The 21383-nt window shown below is 38.0% G+C and overlaps 3 protein-coding genes across 6 annotated transcripts; 1 reads left to right on the top strand and 2 right to left on the bottom strand.

Moving 5' to 3' along the window:
- The first annotated feature begins 971 nt into the window (after positions 1 to 971).
- Positions 972 to 3395, top strand: morn3 (MORN repeat containing 3). Its single transcript, XM_060896644.1, has 5 exons — positions 972 to 1184; positions 1688 to 1845; positions 2186 to 2345; positions 2760 to 2944; positions 3118 to 3395. Exons 1-5 carry the CDS (start codon positions 1040 to 1042, stop codon positions 3181 to 3183), a joined length of 714 nt encoding a protein of 237 aa, XP_060752627.1. The 5' UTR covers positions 972 to 1039; the 3' UTR covers positions 3184 to 3395.
- A 45-nt stretch (positions 3396 to 3440) lies between these two features.
- Positions 3441 to 7241, bottom strand: orai1b (ORAI calcium release-activated calcium modulator 1b). Its single transcript, XM_060896645.1, has 2 exons — positions 7016 to 7241; positions 3441 to 6367 (listed from the first exon to the last, which is right to left on the bottom strand). Exons 1-2 carry the CDS (start codon positions 7127 to 7129, stop codon positions 5816 to 5818), a joined length of 666 nt encoding a protein of 221 aa, XP_060752628.1. The 5' UTR covers positions 7130 to 7241; the 3' UTR covers positions 3441 to 5815.
- Positions 7242 to 10929: 3688 nt separating this feature from the next.
- On the bottom strand, positions 10930 to 20371 carry dgcr2 (DiGeorge syndrome critical region gene 2). Of its 4 annotated transcripts, none has more exons than XM_060896641.1 (12): positions 20187 to 20371; positions 19897 to 20083; positions 17968 to 18000; positions 17214 to 17336; positions 16698 to 16784; positions 15982 to 16180; positions 15719 to 15795; positions 15206 to 15388; positions 14664 to 14867; positions 14313 to 14480; positions 13720 to 13956; positions 10930 to 13619 (listed from the first exon to the last, which is right to left on the bottom strand). In XM_060896641.1, the coding sequence occupies exons 2-12, from the start codon at positions 19979 to 19981 to the stop codon at positions 13408 to 13410; spliced, it is 1608 nt and encodes a 535-aa protein (XP_060752624.1). In that variant the 5' UTR covers positions 19982 to 20083; positions 20187 to 20371; the 3' UTR covers positions 10930 to 13407. The 4 variants fall into 4 exon arrangements, with proteins under 4 accessions (XP_060752624.1, XP_060752625.1, XP_060752623.1 ...); XM_060896642.1 differs by having other exon boundaries at positions 19897 to 20028; XM_060896640.1 differs by lacking the exon at positions 20187 to 20371 and having other exon boundaries at positions 19897 to 20180.
- Positions 20372 to 21383: the final 1012 nt, after the last annotated feature.

Genomic DNA, 21383 nt, shown 5'->3' with positions numbered 1-21383 from the left:
ATGACTGAAAATTAGCAGTAAAATCATTTTAAACGGCATTTGGCTAATAGTTGGGTCTATTACCCCTTTACAAGGACCCATAGGGCCCCATACAGGCGTGTGCACTTTCATACACAGACAGGATCATGACTATCTTTAGTACATAACTTATCAACCAGCTGTAGATTATAGCTTTGCACAATTAACTTACAAATATTGCATATAGTAACAATATAAGCTCCGATAACATTTGGTTAAATTTGAATTTCAAATCTCACACCGAGCCACCAAACTAGTTTGCAATGTTGAATCATAGCCTACTGGTAACAAGCAAACCATTGGCATGTACCCAAGTTTGCCACAGCAAACATCGCAAATTTATCATTATTAGTATGTTAGTACTAGGTCACTACAATACTCTCAGTAATCGACTGATAATAACAAAAACTATAGCTTTGCACAATTAACTTACAAATATAGCAATAATTTAAGCTCAGAAAACATTTGGCTAAAGTATTTGTACTTCGTTACTTGACACCTCTGTAGATAGATAGATAGATAGATAGATAGATAGATAGATAGATAGATAGATAGATAGATAGATAGACAGACATATAGATAGATAGATAGATAGATAGATAGATAGATAGATAGATAGATAGATAGATAGATAGATAGATAGATAGATTTTTTAATATTTTGTATTAAAATAACAATGTAAGAGTTTGGATGAAAAAACTGAATTTAATTAGATTGATTGTGGCACTAATATCTCTTATTTAACTCATCTATTAATTATTTATAGGTAAATATTTATTTGCAAAATTGTAACAAATATTCATGCATGTTCCTCGTACAGTATGTACATGGTGCTTACAATATTTTTATATTTATAGATGATTTATAGATTATTTTGTGCAGCACTTCCGCCTGTAAAGCGTCAGTTGTTGCTATGGTTATATGTCAATAAAAGACTTCTACACTCCGACGGTTTAACACTATAATCGTCAGGGGTTTTTAATTAAAATAAATAAAAATAAACCCTTGTATAAGTGGAGTAATGCCTATCATGAAGAAACCCCGGAAAACTGAGTCACTTGTACAACTAGTGGATAGAAAGGCTCAAAAAAATGGCATCCTCAATACCATCTACAGCACAAACGGAGACCAATACACTGGAGAATGGAAGGATAACATGAGACACGGTAACTCACTATCACTCTGTATCATTACAATCTGAAATAGTGCTTATTTTCCTATCTAACTAATTTGTCTATCTAACTAATTTGCCTAATCTAAAATGCGCATGCGCAGTAAGTCGTTTATCCAGACCCAGCACTTCATCTATTCTTGCATTGTGATTCTGAACTATTTTTAAAGACAGGCAGAATTGTAATTGATCATATTCATACTTTCTTTTTCTGTGCTTTAAATTTTTGTTTGGACTAATAATGTATCCGTAAATAAAGGGGAAGTTACCTAAGAATGATCTTAGCTTCATTTGATGATACGAGCTGCATTATACTGGATGTTTTATAAAAGAGATTTGTTTTGTAGTTGTAGTCCCCTTTAGTAGCTTCCTTAGTTTTACATATACATAGATAGATAGATAGACAGACAGACAGACAGACAGATAGATAGATAGATAGATAGATAGATAGATAGATAGATAGATAGATCTCTCAAACTCTCTGCTTTTTGTGGAAAGGAAAAGGAACTCAAGTGTGGAAGAGAGCTGGAGCTGTGTATGAAGGTGAATGGAAACAGAATGGCCGTGACGGCTATGGGATGCTCAGCAAACTGCAGCGATCAACTAATAAATACGTAAAAGTTTATTCAGGCACATGGAGAAATGATAAGAAAGAGGTGGGTATCACTCTACACTCCAATGCTGTCCTTTAACATGCCTATTTTCATCTTCACGAACAACTCAGAATTTCCTCAGAAGTACTAATGAAGGAGTGTGTAACAGATATGATTAATACAATATGATCACACAATTTAGTTTTGAAATATGTTTCAAGATTAATATTATTAGAAATATATCTCCACCCACTCTTATCTAACACACGTTACTTAAGGAATAAAATGATTTTTTTAGATGGATAAAGTGACTTAACCAAAATGGAGAAGACAGGATCGAAGTGCAGCTCAACAGAAGATAGATATAAAGAAAAATTGAACCTTTGTGTGTATTTGCTCACAGGGGTTAGGGACACGTTTCTACAGCTCGTCATCACAATATGAGGGAGAGTGGGTGGAGAACAAGAGGAGCGGATGGGGAAGGATGACTTATGAAAATGGAGATGTGTATGAAGGAGAGTGGCTGAAGGATAAACCCCAGGGTCAGGGCGTGCTGTGGCTCGGTATATATTTTTATATCTCATATAAAACACTTTGACCCCCCCTTATTATTAAGAAAGTATGTGAACCGAATAATTGAAGTGTGCAGGAAGCTTGAAATGATTCAAGAAAGAATAAACAGGCTAGTGTGTAACTGCGTTCACTTCCACACAGAGACTTTAAATGAGGCTGCGGATTGGTCAGCTGCTGTTATAGGTCATTATGACTGTTTCTGAAAATAAAGTTTTCCGAAACATGACATTTTTTTTTCTTTTAATTTTCAACCCATCAGGTCCCAATTTGGGGGAAAAGGTGAAAAAGACATGAAAATGTACAGTATAGTGCAATTGTGTACAGTACATTATTTTAAAACCACCTCATGATGCTGAAAAAAGGTAGGATATAAAAAGAACACTAATCCTCTGTATGTGTGTAAGTGAATGGGAACAGATATGAGGGCAGCTGGAAAGACGGGAAGAAACACGGACACGGACGCTTCTTTTACACCGGCAGGGGTCAACTATATGAGGGGTTCTGGTTAGACGACATGCCCAGGTGCGGGACAGTGTGTGATTACGACATAAAGCATGCACCAACACCACCGCTGTACCCCATCCCTCCGGTAATATAACAGATTTAAGCTTAAACACTGGAAAATGTACTGTAGTGTGTGTAGGGGAAGAACTAGTTGTACACTTTTAGGCACATATAAATGTACTTTTTATCAGTCATATGATTTAACAATTGTCTTTCTGTTTGTTCATCTGCCTCACTCACTGCCTCTCTGTTCTACAGGTGATGCTGCAGGATGTTCAGTCGGTACTGACGGAGGGACGTGACCGGTTCTGTTCCAGCCGATAGGTTTAAAAAAAAATCAACTGGTGAATCCTGCTGTCTGTGCATGATATCACCTGGGGATCAGCAGTTTTTGAAATACTCAGACCAGCCCATCTAGCACCAATCTCTGACTCAGAGATCACACTTTTCCCCCATTACTGATGTGAACATTAACTGAGACCTGTATCTCCATGATTCTTTTATAATGTGCAGGTAGGCACTTAGTATACCCAAATATAAACTGCTCAGCAATATAAAATGAGTACTCAGTGATGCATGGGTTGGTATATTTCATTTTATTTCATTCAGATTTGTAAACTATTTATACACTGTGCGCTTGACAGAAAGAAAAGAAAAAAAACACAAAACTTCAAGGCCACACCACTTAGCAAATGGTTTAACACCAAAATGTGACCCTCATGTTGTTAAAGCAGTTATTTTGAAGTTGTGGTACTGTTTTCAACACCTTTAACACCAGAGGATGAACCATGGTTTCAAACAAATCATAGCAACAGCTCAAAGTATAAAAACACATGACACCAGATGAGGAATGTCTGTAGCCTAAAATGTAGGACAACTAAATCCTTCAGACCTTTAATTCGTAAAAATGAAGCTTTTATTAAGGACAAGTCCATGTGTTGCTCAGCAGCTATAAAATTGTAGCTAGTCGGTTCTTAAATAGATCCTATTAATTAACTGGCTTATTGCTCCTAGGATGGCCAAGGGAATTAGGGTGAAATGACATGAGGAGTGTTTTAAATAGTACCAAAAGCCACAGATACCTTTAGAGAGTTAATGGAAATAAGTACAGTTTATTTCATTAAGCTAAATTAGAAACCAGTACAGACTAGAGGTGTGAATCAAAAGTATTTGGCACATTATTTATAGATTTGTAAACATTCACCAAACACCAAAATGTCGCTTGGTTCAGTGATTATGCAGTAATGGCAGTTACGCATGTGCTGATACTCAGGTGTGCAACAAACCATGAAACGTGGCACGTACTTAGACTTTATCACAGCACAAAGATTTAAGCATGATCAACTTCTCTTGCTTTGTGATTAACTTTGTGTTCATAAAAAGTCAGACCACTGGCACTCGAAGATTTTTGTAATGTAGTCATTTTTAGGATATACCATACTGAAATTATAGAATAAATCATGATAGAAGCTTGAAGATTTACTATAAAGGCCTGGACAATGATGATATGAGTGTGTCATATTATATATATTATTACAGGCAGCACTTTTGTAACACTGACTGACTCCACGCTCGCTTCCTTATTCCTCCTGTTATTGTACTTTAAATTCTATTTTTCTACAATTTCTTTTCTTTAATAATGTAGGTCTTCTTACAGCTCTGCAACATCGCTGGCACAAAAACAACACTGATTTTCATGACACAGCAAAAGAAAGTCAAGTATCATGATATTTTGCCATACTAACCACCAGTTCTATGATTATATGGGAATTCAACATCAGTCTAACAGTCATATTTTGGCACCGACATTCATAATTACAGAATATCGAGTTCATCAGTAAAAATATTGAGAGCTATCATATTAAAAATCGCAGCACTTTTTAAAATAAATGTATCATTCACCTATAAAATGGTTTCAGTGATTAACTCCAAAAATCAAAAACAGCAAAAATGTGCGTTCTTCACTTTTATACTCCACGTGGCTTGTGATTAACCTTGTGTTCAAGCGTGACTCAGCAGTGACGCGTGTACTGACCATTTTGCTGAACTTTACTGTCTACTGTTTCAGGCTGTGCTAATCACAGTATAGGAACCCTCCAGTCTTAATAATGTTGCATCTTGACTAAGACTCAGATGATTGAAAAGATGCATAATGTTTCACAGTGAGAAAAACAAAGTGTCTAGGAGGTCCAAAGTCCAGCCTTTGCTCACGTGCACTGATTAGCATCAACTGCTCACAGAAATCTATGGCTTCCATCATACTGAGAAACACTGTTCCACACGTTTTTTTCCAACAGTGCGAATGCAGGTTTACAGGGACATTCTTGGAAATGTTCATATCAAATAAGATAACAGACCAAAGAAAGTACAAGTTCATCTAAGCATGTCTTCAAGTAAGAAGGAACTGGCATTAAATTGAAATGTCACATATTTTGCTGTCCTACTAGTTACCATGCATGCTGGATACTCAAGGATCTGTGGAACACCAGATACCCTCCAAAATCCCAGCTTTTACATCAGGGATTTAAAAAATATGATAAACTAACGGGATGTCAAGCAGATGGATTTGGTTACATCACGGTACTTAATTATAGCTCAGTGATCTTGTTAAAGCATAATGCTGAGGTCTTTATCGTGATATACTGTCACACAGATATACGCTCACACTCCTAATTCACATTGATTAACAGACACAGTATTAGAAACAGTATTATTGTGTTTTTTGGATTCTGCCTCTTTTAGAAAAAGTAGGATTTTCATTTTGAAAATGCAAAAACAAGCAATTAAAACAATTTAAAAAAAAAAAAAAAAAAAAAACCAACCTCAGGATAGTTCCCCTTAATGGAAGCTGGTAAAGCCTGAGGTGTATTTTAGCTTTCATCAATACCTTTAAATCCACATGCAAAAACTAAGACATACAGCAGTTACAGCGGACTCAGGATGGTCAAGACATCTTCTATTGAGAAGCTGGAGAGTGTAGCACCGATGTTTCTCCTCTCTGGTCCAGCTCATTCTGAAGTCGTGTCAGATCCTCCAGCTCCTCTAGCTCCCGGAACTGACGGTCAGTTTTGTGACTGACAAGAGAGCGGTAAAAATGGACGGCGAAAACGATAAAGATGAGACCAAAGGGTACCATGATAGAAGTGGAGGTGATGGCAGCGGCCACCCCTGCCGAGACTGTGCCATTTTTCTGATTTTTGGGCCTGATGGGTAAAAACTTGACCCAGCAGAGTAGGACGACCTCAGCAAGGAAAAGCAGTGTGCCGATGACGGTTGAGAAGGCCCAGGCCAGCTCGACATGGCGATGCATACGTTCGTGTGGAGACTCACGAATCGAGTTGAGGTTGTGTACGTTGCTGACGGCTTCGATGTTGGGCAAGATGCAGGTGCTGATCATCAGAGCAAAGAGATGAACCGCAACCAAAACTGTGGTACATGCACTGAACGCGATCAGTAGACCAGGGGGATAATCATGATTTGTATCCAGTTGAACCTCCACCATCGCAACCTGCACACACACACAATAATATTTATGGCAGGGACACTCAGATGGAGAGGTTTTGCTGATACTTGAGTAGCTGAAAAATAACTGTAGCCAAGTCAATAAACTAAAGAACTGGTCATAGGACAGTGACTCTAGTTTACCCCCATGATCAGCTTCTGTAATACTCAGGAATCAGGAATCAACATCCATGTTTAAAGTCACCGAGATGACGTTATTTACATTTACTGTGTGACTAACTGGAAGAAGACCTGTGTATTTACATGATTTTTGCATTTCACAGCTGTCACCTGATGACAAGACTGACAGACTGAATAACCATATGAATGAGCATGCATAACAACCTTCCTAATATTGGCCATTGAGTGTTATATTCTCCATATTCTTGATCTGTTCGTGATACATAAGCCAAAGAGGCTTTTTTTTATGGTTTTGTCACTGCAGCACAGATTAGATCATGCATGTATGATTGTTTTTATTGGCAATAAACGACGACAAATGCAAATTTTCAGCATAACCAGACGTCAAAACGTCCAATTAAGAAACATACGATGTTAAATAATATCCATGTGTGTAGACATGATGCGTATTTGGTAGAAAATGAAGTGTTGTGATGTTATGATGCTGCTCTGGAGGGGGAGCGGAGTTACTCACCATGGCGAAGCCGGAAAGCAGAGCTGAAGTGCGGCTTGTAGCTTTGAGCTTCGCCCGGCTCAAATACAGCTTCCTCCAGGACAAAGCCTGCAGAGACAATTCACTTCCGCTCATCGCGCGAACAACGAAATAAATACACAAATACGAAACAAAGTGGTGAGTTAAAAACAACGAAAACCCGAGTCAAACATCCACATTACTTTGGCTGGCCATCGTGCTGCCTTCCTGCCTGAATGTAGGATTACCCACAATTCTCCGCGGTCCTTTCAGCTCTAACCTGTCACTACCAGAGACATTGATGGTCCTTTCTACAAGCTTAAGGTGTAAATAAAAAACACTAAAAAGTCATGATTCTCTTAATAATACATTTAATAGGATATTTTACCTTTCATTTTTTTTATATTTGATCTAGTTTTTGAAAAAAAAAATAAAATAAAATAAAATAAAATACAAATAAAAAATACAAATACAAATAAAAATAAAAACCTCCAAACACTTTCACATTTCTTATTTGTATGTAATTTTAGGACAAATATTTTTTTAAATTATGTACATTTACATTATTTAGCAGAAGCACTTATCCAGAGCAACTTACATTTTTATCTCATTTTTATACAACTGAGAAAATTGAGGGTTAAGGGCCTTGCTAATGGGCCCAGCAGTGGCAGCTTGGTGGACCTGGGATTTGAACTCACAACCTTCCAATTGGAAGCTCAACACTGTAACCACTAGGCTACCACATCCCACAGTACATATGTACTGCTGTTATCATCACTATCTTCTACAGACAGGCTGACTGGATGGCAAAAACAAGTACTAGGAGTACATCTAAAGTAAGAGGAAGCCATTGACCATTCCAGACCATTCCAGACTATTTCAGAGGGACACACTGAGCCTCATGTGGCTTCCATCCTTAAAATGTCATAGACAGGGTTTATAAGAACAAGGTCAAGCAGCAGAACTTGGAGACATCAAAGCTACAGACTGGCAGAAGGTAAAAACGAGTCTCTGTTGACTGGGATGACTGCAAACATTTGAATGCCGCTCGCCAACCATAGGGTGATATCAAGTGACCTACAAAAAGAATGACAAACAGCTGCTGGGGTGAATCGCACCGTGAGGACGGTTTAAAACAGGCTCCTAAAGGCAGGGCTAAGGTCATGAAAAGCTAAAAATATACAGTATTTCATCATTGAGAATCAAAGGAGAGCCATGCTGAGATTTGTAAAAGAGCATAAAGATTGGACCTTAGAGGACTGGATTAAGATCAACTCTGAGTCCAATTTTTTTAAGCTTTGTCCAACATCTGGTCATCTAATGGTTACAGAGACCTTGCGAGGCTTACGAGCCAAGGTGTCCCTCAACCACTGAGAAATCTTTTGGAGGATCTGTGATCTGGTGGTGCCTCAGCAAGCCTGGAATCGGGGGGCACATTCATCTTCGTGAAAGGCGCATGAATCAAGCCACATACAGTCATATGCAAAAGTTTAGGAACCCCTGACAATTTCCATGATTTTCATTTAGAAATATTTGAGTGTTAGGATAGGCAATTTCATTTTGATTTATCAAATAACTGAAGGACATAGTAATATTTCAGTAGTGAAATCAGGTTTATTGGATTAACAGAAAATGTGTAATATGCATCAAAATGAAATTAGCCAGGTGCATAAATTTGGGCACCCTTGCCATTTTGTTGATTTGAATACCTGTAACTACTTAGCACTGATTACTTGGAACACACAATTGCTTTGGTGAGCTCATTAAGCCTTGAACTTCATAGACAGGTGCATCCAATCATGAGAAAAGGTATATAAGGTGGCCAAGTGCAAGTTGTTGTTCTTTTTAACTCTCCTCTGAAGAGTGGCAACATGGAGGCCTCAAAACAACTCTCCAATGACCTGACAACAACGCTTGTTCAACAGTATGGTTTAGGGGAAGGCTACAAAAAGTTATTGCAGAGATATAAGCTGTCAGAGTCCACTGTGAGGAACATAGTGAGCACAGTTCTTGTTAAAGCCAGAAGTGGCAGACCATGTAAAATATTGGAGAGGCAAAGGCGAAGGCTGGTGAGAACGGTCAAAAACAGCCCACAGACCATCTCCAAAGCTCTACAACATCAACTTGATGCAGATGGTTTCACTGTGCATCGTTCAACAATTCAGTGCACTTTGCACAAGGTGAAGCTGGAAGCCTTTTCTGCACACACGCTACAAACCGAGTCGCTTGAGGTATGCAAATGCACATTTGGACAAGCCAGGTTCATTTTAGAATAAGATGCTGCGGAGCAATGAAACAAAGATTGAATTATTTGGTCATAACAAGGGGTGTTATGCATGGCGGCAAAATAACTCTGCATTCCAAGAAAAATACTTGCTACCCACAGTAAAATTTGGTGGAGGTTTCATCATGCTGTGGGGCTGTGTGGCCAGTGCCGGTACTGGGAATCTGGTTAAAGTTGATGGTTGCATGGATTCCACTCAATATCAGTAGATTCTTGAGAATAATGTTGAGGAATCAGTCACAAAGTTGAAGTTACGCCGGGGCTGGATATTTCAGCAAGACAACGCCCCAAAACACTGCTCAAAATCTACTCAGGCATTTATGCAGAGGAACAAGTACAATGTTCTGGAATGGCCATTCCAGTCCCCAGACCTGAATATCTGGGGACTGGACAGATAACATCTGTGGGGTGATTTTGAAGCAGCTGTCCATGCTCAGAAACCATCAAACCTAACTGAAATGGAGTTGTTTTGTTATGGAGGAATGGTCCAAAATACATTCATCCAGAATCCAGACACTCATTACAGGCTATAGGAAGTGGCTAGAGGCTGTTATTTCTGCTAAAGGAGGCTCTACTAAATTATTTTTTTTCCCCTGTTGGGGTGCCCAAATTTTATTTTGATGCATATTGCACATTACCTGTTAATCCAATAAACCTGATTTCACTACTGAAATATTACTGTCCTTCAGTTATTGGTAAATCAAAGTGAAATTGCTGATCCTAACACTCAAATATTTATAAATGAAAATCATGGAAGTTGTCAGAGGTTCCTAAACCTTTGCATACGACTGTACAAGGTTGTCCTAGAATAAAACTTAATTTTGCCTTGACAATGTACTCTAATTCTGAGTTATGGCTTTTTTTTTTTCCAGCAGGACAATCTCCATGCCACACAGCCAGGTCAGTCAAGGTATGGAAGGAGGACCACCGCATCAAGACTGTCACAACCAGCTCAATGTCTAGAACTGACGTCCAATGAAAACCTTTGGAATGTGATCAAGAGGAAGATGGATGGTCACAAGTTACTTGAATTTTTGCACCAGGAGTGACAGTCACCAAACAGCAATGTGAAGTATTGGTGAAGAGCATGCCCAGATTCACGAAAGCTGTGACTTAAATCATGGTTATTCCACCAAATATGATTACTGATAAGTAAAAACATTAGTATTGTGCTTTAAAAATGAATGAGCTTGGTTTTTTGTTTTATTTGAGGTCTGAAAACACTGCATATTTTGCCATTTTCTGCAAATAAATGTTCTAAATTACGGTTTATTTGAGATAAATGTCACTAGTTTATAGAATAAAATGTTCATTCTACTTAAACACGTACCTATAAATGATAAAACCAGAGAAACTGATCATTTTGCAGTGGTCTCTAGATTAATTTCCATGCTTGGCTTTTCATTTTTAACAAACTGTTTCCCAAATCTGCTTAGAATAAAACAATGGCTGTAACATAATCCAACACCTTTATTATTGTTTCCATTTGTAAAATTGTTTGTCTTTTGAGTTTGAGCTCCTTTTTCAGTTAAATGGAATGTAGCATACTAGTAGACCTCAAAGTCTATGCATATTTCACAAATGACATCGTTTTGTTCTTCTTTTCCTTCAGAAAAAAACATCACACATCTGCTCTTATCCTTCAGTGAAGTTTATTTGGCGCCTGATGATGATGATGAGCTATACATCGCTATCAGAATACAACACAAAACCCTGCAACAAAACCTAAACAGGAAATTACATTTAGAATCTGAAATTAAAGATTAAAAATTAGCAATTGTAGCATTTTTTTTTTTTTTACACAAAACATTTGATTTATTAGTGTTTTCTTGTTAGAACTCCTCAAGCCGCGGAGAAAAACATGCAGAGCGGCGACAACAAACGCAGAAATCAAATCAACCTTTAGAGGAGAAGCTTGGTATTGACAAAAGTCCTTCAGTGCCATACATTCTGCTCATTAAATAATCAAGAGGAGACTTTAAAACTGACAGTTCACTGAGGATTGTCTGTGCCAATTAGCCAGAGGGTCAAAGATTAAACGGGGGTTTGGGTAAACAGTGTGTGTGTGTGTAAGCGCGTTCTTGACTTTTCCTGGAAATAAAAACAAAAGTGAACCACCATGTCAGAGCTGATGTGAATAATTGAGTGTACAACATAGATACTGACCTTAAATTATAAAGAAATGCTTTAACCTAACTAGCCTATCAGGCTGTACGGTGATACCGGAGTAGGTCTCTCTCATGAGCGCATACAAACACGGAGGATTCAGTAGTGAGTGATTTGTTTCTGTGTGCATTGTGGGAAATCTGACCCATTACATACAGAGGTCAAACTGCACTGTGTATGGTTCTGTCAATTTTATTATTGAAATTTCTTGTTAAATAATAAATATTAAGATCAATTTGTAATATTTGCCTACAACTTGTGTTTGTTTGTGTATATATATCTATATCTCAATTGGTACTTTGGGCCATTTAAATCCATTTCAAAACACTTTTTTAAAAACCAGGTTCAGTGACTAATATAATTTCTCAATATCTACATTGCAGCACTGGGATTAAATCAGTTCTGTTTGCTGTTTTGTCTTTAAACAGGGCTAAAACATCAGCATCTGTCGAAAGATGTGTGGTTACAGACACACACTTACTCTCACTTCGTGTTACAGTCAAGACTCTGTACTCCCACTCTATATGCCGCAACTATAAAATGCAGTGTTCCCTTATAAAGGTTACTAGCCCCTCAACACAACTGTCTTCTATTAGAGCTCCCCATAAAGGCTCCATCCCTGTATAAAGATTATGCACACTAAGGACTGGGTCTGGCTAGATCAAAATTGAGATGTAGCTGGTGATAATAGCTGCTCAACTATACACCAGAATAAAAAATGAATTAGATTAAGCTAGTGCACATTCACCAACGTCTGCTGTCGTTCAGCAGTGAAGAAATACAATGCAGTCCTTCGTGAACACACTGTTTTAGCCCCTTTAGCCCTGATGGTACCGAGTCCAAAAGCCCTTTTAAGGATTTTTCCCCCAATGTATCGGCATAAACAAAGACTTTTGAAAACAAAGGATCTAAACTTTACATTTCACCTAAGCAAATGGATCAGATATTCATCACTTTTTTTAGCAAACTTAAAATTGTGTGCATACTTTTAGTTGGAAAAAAAATGAACTTTATGATTAGGGTAGCTACCATGTAGTGTTACTTAAAAAGTAACGACACCATTGTTACACGCACAACACCTTGAGCTGAGAGCTGGCAAACACCTAGTTAAAGGCCTGTAAATGTCAATGCAGGTTAAAAAAAATACAATTTCATTACTCCAGTACATGAATATAACATTTAGAAAATAGCATAGAATTGTTTACAGTAGAATTTCCCAATCAAATTGAGTTCAAAACAAAACACTTTGCAGAGCTTCAGCTTACAAATAATGCAGAGAAAATAAAGCGCTCTATGACAAATAGGACTAAAACATGGCACCCACATTTTCTGGGAAACACTGGTGTCTAATGGCTTGTAGTTGCACCTAATGATCTACAATAAAAAATAAAAGACTACTGTGTTAGCTATTTACTGTAGGTGCAAAACTAGACAACATGACCATGGCAACATTTACATGGCTGCATGCTGCCGTCGGACATGTACCGTCATTGTAAACACCGATTCTGAGATGCGACTTAAAGCAAGGGTTCGCTCAACAACACCATGTAAATTCAGCATTATGGACAGAGACTTTAAAGGGGACAAGGCTGAGGGAGGAACAGGATGAGGGAGGCAAAGGGTTAAAAGAGTGAAGGATCCTGAATAACTCCTGACCTAACAACATGAAACCCGTCCATGTGCAGGACTGAACTCTGAAGAGTCAGCTGTGTGGGTCATGGAGATGGAAGGTCAGGAGCGTCAACACATTCACAACAGGAGACAGAAAGACTGAAAGCTGAAGCTCCGCCCATTGTCATTATCAGTCTGTGGAGAAGAAGGAAGTAAAACAAGCAGCCATATTTACACTTAACAACTGCATTGAAGCTTAAACACGCCGTCAGTTCATTGTAAAAACCCATCCTCTTTCGCCCGAGGCCCCAAAAACAAACACACCCCCATTTCCTCAAACCACCGTGCTGAGAGAGGTGGTGTTAGTGGAATCAAGTGTGGAGCTAAGGTCGAGGTCATCGGTGTCTGTCGGTGTGTCCGGGGTCACCAACATTGTACTGCTGTCAATAGATTCTGCCCTCTCCTCAAGGGGATGGGGTGGAGCCTGGAGAGGGGTTCTACAGAGAGTTCCACTTCCTCCACTGTCTACCTGTGTACCGTTCAGCCCTACAAAGTGGAACAGACACAGAATAACGGGGAAAATTAACACTATATCCATAACCCAGTGTATCAATTCCTGGTGAATATTTCTATATTCTATATTTACCAAGTCCCATGTAGAGAAGAGAGTTGGGGCCAATGGATGCCTCGTAAGGGGGCGGGGGCTCATCTGGTGGGCGGAGCTCAGGGTATTTGTACGCTGCATAAGGGGGTGGTGGTTCCTGAAAGTGGAAAGCACCGCCCTCTCCATCATCAGACAGGTGTAGTGGTGTGAGACCAGTGCCAAACACATCAGAGCCATAATCGAAGGCAGGAACATGTCGACCCAGGTTAAAGTGGTGCACTGAGAGAGAGAGAGAAAATAAACCACTCTTCTATACACCTTTTTCCTTTTCAAGTTGACCCAATATTAATAAACTAGTGACAAACAATTAACGCACCCCTTGGCCAGTTCTACACTCTGCTCACATTTGTGTATTTAACACTTATATCGTTGTGTGTGTCAAAGTTGAAAGGAAAATTCATAAAAACAAAATAAAAATAGAAACAATGACGCTATGATGTATTTACACTACATGGTCAACTGTTTGTGAACAACTAAATTCAATAAGCAATTTATTTAACCATTACAATACTCTATTGTGTAATTCTGTTCTATAGGTGTACACACACACACACACACAGTATATCTATACTCACAGTTCCCTCCGATCAGTGTGTCAATGCGCTCTCTGCGTCTCTGCCGTAAGCGATGTACCATAAAGAGTAGCAAAGACAACACCAGGAACGACGAAATACAGCTGATGATTAGACGCATACCACTCGCCATGGAGTCAAACAAACTGCTGCCATCTGAGAAACACACAACTATCATTCAGGTTAGTGATGAAAACAATTAAAAAGATTGTTGTGCACAACTGGACTACACTATAACAGTGGACATTTTCTGGCCACGCACACACAACCATACACAGTACAAGGTGCAAAGAAATGCCTTTTTTTTTCCTTTTACGACTTAGTTGTCATTGTCCATGGTTATGTTTTGGTTACCCGGATCGAGGCAGGTGAACTTGCAGCACTCTTTAGGGTCCTTTGTGAAGTGCGTACAACCCTGTGGCCTCTCGCACAGTGCTGCCACGCACATCTCCGCCTCGCCGTCATGACATGTGCAGCTTAGACACGGGTCGTCCCCTTTGGGCGTGAAGTACAAACCCTCACTGACCACATTATCCCGAATATCCACACATGTTTGTCCTACACACACAAATAATACATAGATTATTCCCTGCATTTAACACTAAAGCACCCTTCACAAATAAATAAGGTTTGGTGTGTTGTAAATGGTTGTGAGAAATAGAAGGCATTCTAAAAGACAGACCAATAGGGAACATTTTACATGCATTTTACAAGCATTTTAAATGCAGTACAGATAGACAAACATAACACAAAAAGAGCTACAGAGAGATAAACAGACGCAAGGTGACTCAAGACTAATGCAGAATAAATAGAGGAAAGAAGCTGTACATCACAGAATTTTTTATCTGACTGCTTAAAGACAGTTTGTATGTGTGTGTGTGCGCGCATGTGCGTACGTCTTTTGCAGAGAAAAGGGAACGGTTTGTAGCAGTTCTCAGTGTGCCAACTGTGTAAGCCGCGCTCGTTCATATTCCTGTTGTGAAAACGCTGCAGCTGTGCGCAGTACACACTGTCCTGCTTTACACTCGCCTCTGACACACTCCACAATCCATCTGGGGGTAAAAACACCTGCACAGAGCCTACACAAAAACACACACACAGTGCTGAAATCACATCACTCAGCATGTTCAACACTGTGATTTGGAACACACCCACACAATACTTATACAAAAAGATACTAGCACTGAAAAGAGTCTCTCTTGAACGATGATATTAGATATTAAATATCATGTCAGACTTTTACAAGATTTTTGGGAGGGATGAACAATGTCAGAAGCAATAATTCTTGGGGAAAAAAATATAAAAAATCTCTACCAAATTCTTTACATTTGCATCAAAATACTATATTACATTACTATACAGATTTAACGTAAGCCTATAAACCTTATTATCTAATGTGTGTTACTGACCTTTATAGGCCACCTCCCATCGGCCCTCGAATGATCGACTCTGGTTGGTGATGACATACTGATAGCCCACCCAGAAACTGCAAAACAAATACAATGCAGCCATTTAACATACTGTGGCTTATATAAATATATGTCACAAGACACTAGCTAATTATCTGAACCTGGTTATAATCTGAACCCAACTCTTCCTTCATTCAAACTCTTGCTTACACCCAAATCCATAAATGATGCACATACATTGCAGAATGTACTGAAACACTGACCTGCACTGGTCTCTGCGCTCACACACTCTTTGGTCGATCTTGAGGATGAACTGCAGCTCTTCGTTGGTGCTGAAGGTGGCGAGCGAGCCGTTCACTCTCTGGCATGTCTCACCGGCCTGCCAGTAATTCTCCCCTCGCTCGTATACCTTGTAACAGCTTGAAGTCTTCTCATAGTGGTGCCATCCACTCGGGCATTTTTCTACAGACAGACAGACAGACAGACAGACAGAGACAGAGAGAGAGAGACAGAGAGAGACAGAGACAGAGAGAGAGAGAGAGAGAGAGCTTTTAATAGTCTATATATCATACTTCACTATATCACACAAGAAACAAATACAATCTGTGATTTGTCCTATCATTATTTTGAACAGTTCCTCTTGCCAACTTTCCCTTGGTTGAGCCCCTTTGACCACCAGGTTATTAATGCAGGGGAATAAAGTTTTTATTTTTTAAGAATGATGGTATTCCTGCTGAGGTTTTGGGAACTCTGGCTAGCCAGTGTTTGAAATTTCCCAACACATTATGGTAAGTTCCCAACATATATTTCTCCACATGGGCTGCAAGAATATGTTCACAACTACAAGCACAAATGTTTACCATAAGCATCATCTGATCACCAAAATAATCAGGATCCATTATGCTGATCCGCTCAAGACTACAGTTACAGTTAGATGAAAGAGGGAAAGACACAGGATGAGTAACAATGAATTGCTTACTGTTAAAGCGCACAGGCTGAGCCACGCCCATCACGTCCTCGATCTGATCAAAGCCGCTGCCATAGCGATAACGCTCCTCCTTTATCGCTGTGGAAATACAACACAGTTCGAATGAGACAAAGTTTGTGTGTGCTTATGTCCGTGTATGTGTGAAAGACGGTTTTATTCAGCTGATATCAAACGTACACATTAAAATAAAAGGCAAACCATATCATCATTAGGACCTTCAACGGCTAGGCCTAACTGAAGAGATTAGTGTGCAGGTTCTGTGGCTCTACGTTTGTTGTTACAATGTTATCACAATCCTGTGATTGGCTCAACCATTTTAGGCCTATTTTGTGACATCACAATACTTCGGTACTCTATGCATTTGGGGTAAGTAAAGTATCCACGATAATTCGATTCTATAATGAATATTGTGATACAACTTTGAGGAATGATTGGGACATGTCTAGACATGATGCTAATGTTTATGCTTATGAACAAAAGACAATTTGTTGGTGTGTGTCGACTTACGAGGACAGTCCATCTCATCACTCTTGTCCTCGCACACGGTCCAGCCATCACACCTCCAGTCCAGGGGGATACACTGCATCTTCCCACTGAGACATGCAAACTGGTCCTCAGCACAACGCGGCTCTATACAGATACACACACAGTAAAACCACACGTTCCCAATTTCTTTAGTGTAATCGTACTTGTAATACCATGCAGCAAAAGTCTGATGCTAGAATTAAAACACAACCAGTCAGACACTAGGAAACACTATTATTATTATTGTGCTTGACTATTGCAGACTCTTCTGCATATTGAGAAAAGCTGATTAAGTTTGGATTGGAGACCAAAATAACAAAAATATCTGCATCTTAATTGAATCTGAATTAGGACAGCCAGGATCTGAGCCCTTTCACCAATGAAAAGTTAAGACATTAGAACCAATCATCAATTTCAAGGTGACATTAATCTGTAATTCTCTATTTGTTTGGTTTACCACATACAGAGAGACCATTAACATAATCCAGACAGCTCACATCATCTTTTATCATTACTATAATGCCTGTGTTTGACTGGCAAGAACACTTAAATACCTGTAACTGGTGTACAAAGCTTGTAATGAATGAAGCACCTTCCTCCATTTGAGGGTCTGGCTGTCATTTATCATTTCATGTCATTTCATTTATGGCATTTGGCCATTATCTAGACTGACTTCTATACATCTCATTAATACAACTGTGCACTACTAGTAAGTTGTAAATGCAGCAGGTCTCACCTGACAACGGTGTAGCCAGTGCTAACCGTGGCCCTGGGGGGAAAGGGGGAAGAGAAAGAGAGAGAGATTAGAGATCAAAGCAGATGAATGGTCAGGTTCTCAATATGCTTTTTCCTCTTCTTCTAGCCACTAGGAAGTATTTATCAGCTACCCCATATGCTTCTGAAATTTACAGACGATCAATAAAGCACTAATATAGCCTGTCTATTTTGTAAAGAATAAACAACGTCTGTCCAGACATCCATCTTCCCATGTCCATTATAGGGTCAAAAAGTCAAATCCTTTCAAGGTAAATGAAGAGCTATAACTGTCTCTGCACTATCTATAACACTGTAATAGCAACAGCTCTAAATGAGACACTGCAACTGTCACAATTTACTAAATATACAAGACTGCACTTCAGTTTTTATGTTTCTGAAAGAAAAAAAAAAAAATCAGTACTACCAAAGCCTAATGTGGGTTCATGTTCATACTTCAGCTGTCCTCCAGCGGTAATATAATTGTGTGAATAATGACATATCTAAAGTATAAAATCGAACACAATGGGACATGATGTTACAGGAAATAATTCTATGCTAAATTATTCTAAAATGCTGTAATTAGTTTCCTAAAACAGTAACTCCTAAAGTGTCCTCTTACAGCACAGCAGATTGTGAACAATTACAATTGTTCATTTCTTAAAAGAACAATATGTCATGTTTTTGTGGACCATCTGTAAAGTTGTCACCAGCTTTTTCACATTTCCAAGACAGCAGGATGATTTCCGTATTGTCAACCGCTTTTTGACCACCAGAATGCACTAAAACTTCCATAAATGTTAAATATACATCCTTCAAAAAGCTTCACCATATTGTATAACTACAGATATTTGCTAATTAATCAACACTTTTTTTTAATCTGTTTATTATTAGCTACAGATTATATGGAGCGGTGTTCAGTGTGTGAAGAAATCGATACTATAGAAACAACACGTATAAGAATAAACGTGTTAATATAAACATGTAGTTTGTCTTACACCCAGAGACGAGGTGTCTGAGACGATGTTATAGAAAATTAATCAACATTTTCAATGTCTATCAAAATTGAGAATATAATAAGAAAAAAAGAAAGAAAAAACTTCTCAATTTAAAAGTTTCATCAATAAACAAAAATTAATGACCTACATATCTAGGTTGTTGTGCAGGCTAAAAATAAATAAATAAAACAAAAATAAAAATATATATACATATAAATAAAAATAAATAAATAAAATCCAAAATAAAATAAACAAACAATAAAATAAGCATTTAATAAAATATAAAGAATTTTAAAAAATTGTATTTTATTATATTATTAAATAAATAAAATAAACAAATAAATTAAATATTTTATAAAATAACGAAATAAAACAGAATAAAATTAAATTAATAAAAATTAATAAATATAAAATAAATACATAAAAATTAATTAATTTAATGAATTAATAAACACAAAGCAAAACCCATACCTTGATATCGAGTTGCATGGCTTTTGTTTATTATAATGAGATGTGTTATATCACACGTTACAGCACTTACTGCCAGCTCTCTGATCTACAGCCGAATACGTAACACATATAAACCCTTAATACGTGGAAACATATCGACTCCATGTTATTCCGATACTCGCATTGATCACAAGTGTAACGTGGAGTAAAAAAAATCATTAAATAAAATGATACACGGTGACACGCTAATGTAGCAGGCCGCTTTAGCAGTTAGCTCGCCTGCTACATTAGCTTTATAACATTACAGTTAATTTAATGACATGTACAATTTCTCTGGTGTTAAACAGTGCTGCTTATTTATGTCTGAGTGGATAATGTTAGTGATAATGTGAACACGTTATAGGAACAGAACCCTGTGTAAAAGCTAGCCTGTTAGCCTGTTAATGCTAAACACAAGTGTTTACCGTGCAGCGGGGGATCCGTGAGCGTCAGGACGGAGAGAAGAGCGAGGAGGAGGCGGGCAGAGCTGCGGGACGACGTCGCCACCATTTATTATAATTAGTTTGGTTATTTATCCTCCATTCATAACAGCGATCCTGTGGTGGAAATGTCCCGGAGAGAAGGAGACCTCTGTTAGCACCGGGACGCTGTCTGTGGATCACACGGATTTACTCCGAGGCGGACTGTGATTGCGCCTCCATAACAAACACACTCACTCTCTCGCACACACACACACACACACACTGCTGCTCACTTTTTTATCTCTCCTCCACACAGACAAGATCCCGATTCCTTGAAATGAAACTCATATGACATCACATAATGTTAGAGTTTGTTGTTCTTCCCCTCATTGCAGAATTTACAGCCGAACTATAACAAAATGGCCGCACTCTGTCTTCACAAACAGGGGACAGCGGAATGAAAACAATCCCTAGCAGGCGCTCAACCAATCATGTGCAAGAAGTAGAGCTGGGCGCCCACGTGTCAACCAATCAGCTTATTGAGGAGTGGGCGGGTTTAGGATGTGTGATAGCCAATCAGCGTAGATATCTGTGTCGGAGGTTTAAATGAACGGACTCTATTGATAGTTATTAACAATAATAATAATAATAATAATAATAATAATAATAATAATAATAATAATAATAATAATAATAATAATAATAATAATAATAATAATAATAACTATAATAATAATAATAACAATAACAATAATAATAATAATAATTAGAGGAATACCCAAAACTAATAAGATTCATTGGAAGCTAAAGACCAATTATAACTTCCATTAACCTAAGTACAATGAAATATATTTAATTTTTTATTCTAAAAATGCTAATTGATTATCATTATTATCAGCTATTGTTGTTTAATGTAGCTTTATATCGTTGAAAATGTCACATGGCTTAAAAGGATGTTAATCTACAAAACAAGACTGTCAAATATCACATATATTTATTTATAATATAGAAATATACTATAAATACATAGAAATTAAACAAACATTAGTAATAGCTCATTGTCATCTAAAACACTTAACCCTATGCCTAATCATTAAAACTATTACATAGCTAAGGGCCTATTAACCCTAACCTTCTGTATTTAGGTTGCCATGTATTTGAGGCAGACATGAACAGGTGCTCAACATTTACGACATGCCTGAGGTCCCACCTGTGTTTCTTTATAGCTGGACAGCACAAAGCAGTTAATTCAACTAAATATTTTAGTTATCTATGAATAATTCAGTCTGTTAAAAGAATAAGAATAAAACAGTTTAGAATAAAACTGCTTCTCTTTGCTCTCGGATTGTACACGTTGGTTTGTTTTTCAATAAACACTTGCTTTATTACTTCACAGTGATAAAAAAAAGGTCCTACATTAATGTACCAAAATAAGCATATATGAATTCTTTTCTAATGCTTTGTAATGATGAATTTGTTTAATACTTAGT

The sequence above is a fragment of the Tachysurus vachellii genome, chromosome 20 (genome assembly GCF_030014155.1).
Source record: "Tachysurus vachellii isolate PV-2020 chromosome 20, HZAU_Pvac_v1, whole genome shotgun sequence".
In the NCBI taxonomy this organism is placed as follows: Eukaryota; Metazoa; Chordata; class Actinopteri; order Siluriformes; family Bagridae; genus Tachysurus; species Tachysurus vachellii.
Note: the sequence above shows the minus strand (reverse complement) of the source record. Positions and strands in the feature narration are given on the sequence as shown.

Excerpts from the sequence above, each read along its gene's own strand:
- orai1b (XM_060896645.1), bottom strand. The coding sequence starts at position 7,129 with ATGAGCGGAAGTGAATTGTCTCTGCAGGCTTTGTCCTGGAGGAAGCTG. Across the intron at positions 6,368-7,015 it reads TGCTTTCCGGCTTCGCCATG|GTTGCGATGGTGGAGGTTCA; the intron begins GTGAGTAACTCC and ends GTGTGTGTGCAG.
- morn3 (XM_060896644.1), top strand. The coding sequence starts at position 1,040 with ATGCCTATCATGAAGAAACCCCGGAAAACTGAGTCACTTGTACAACTA. Across the intron at positions 1,846-2,185 it reads GGAGAAATGATAAGAAAGAG|GGGTTAGGGACACGTTTCTA; the intron begins GTGGGTATCACT and ends ATTTGCTCACAG. Across the intron at positions 2,346-2,759 it reads TCAGGGCGTGCTGTGGCTCG|TGAATGGGAACAGATATGAG; the intron begins GTATATATTTTT and ends TATGTGTGTAAG.
- dgcr2 (XM_060896641.1), bottom strand. The coding sequence starts at position 19,981 with ATGGTGGCGACGTCGTCCCGCAGCTCTGCCCGCCTCCTCCTCGCTCTT. Across the intron at positions 16,181-16,697 it reads TCAGCCTGTGCGCTTTAACA|AAAAATGCCCGAGTGGATGG; the intron begins GTAAGCAATTCA and ends GTCTGTCTGTAG. Across the intron at positions 14,868-15,205 it reads CCCTTTTCTCTGCAAAAGAC|GACAAACATGTGTGGATATT; the intron begins GTACGCACATGC and ends TTGTGTGTGTAG.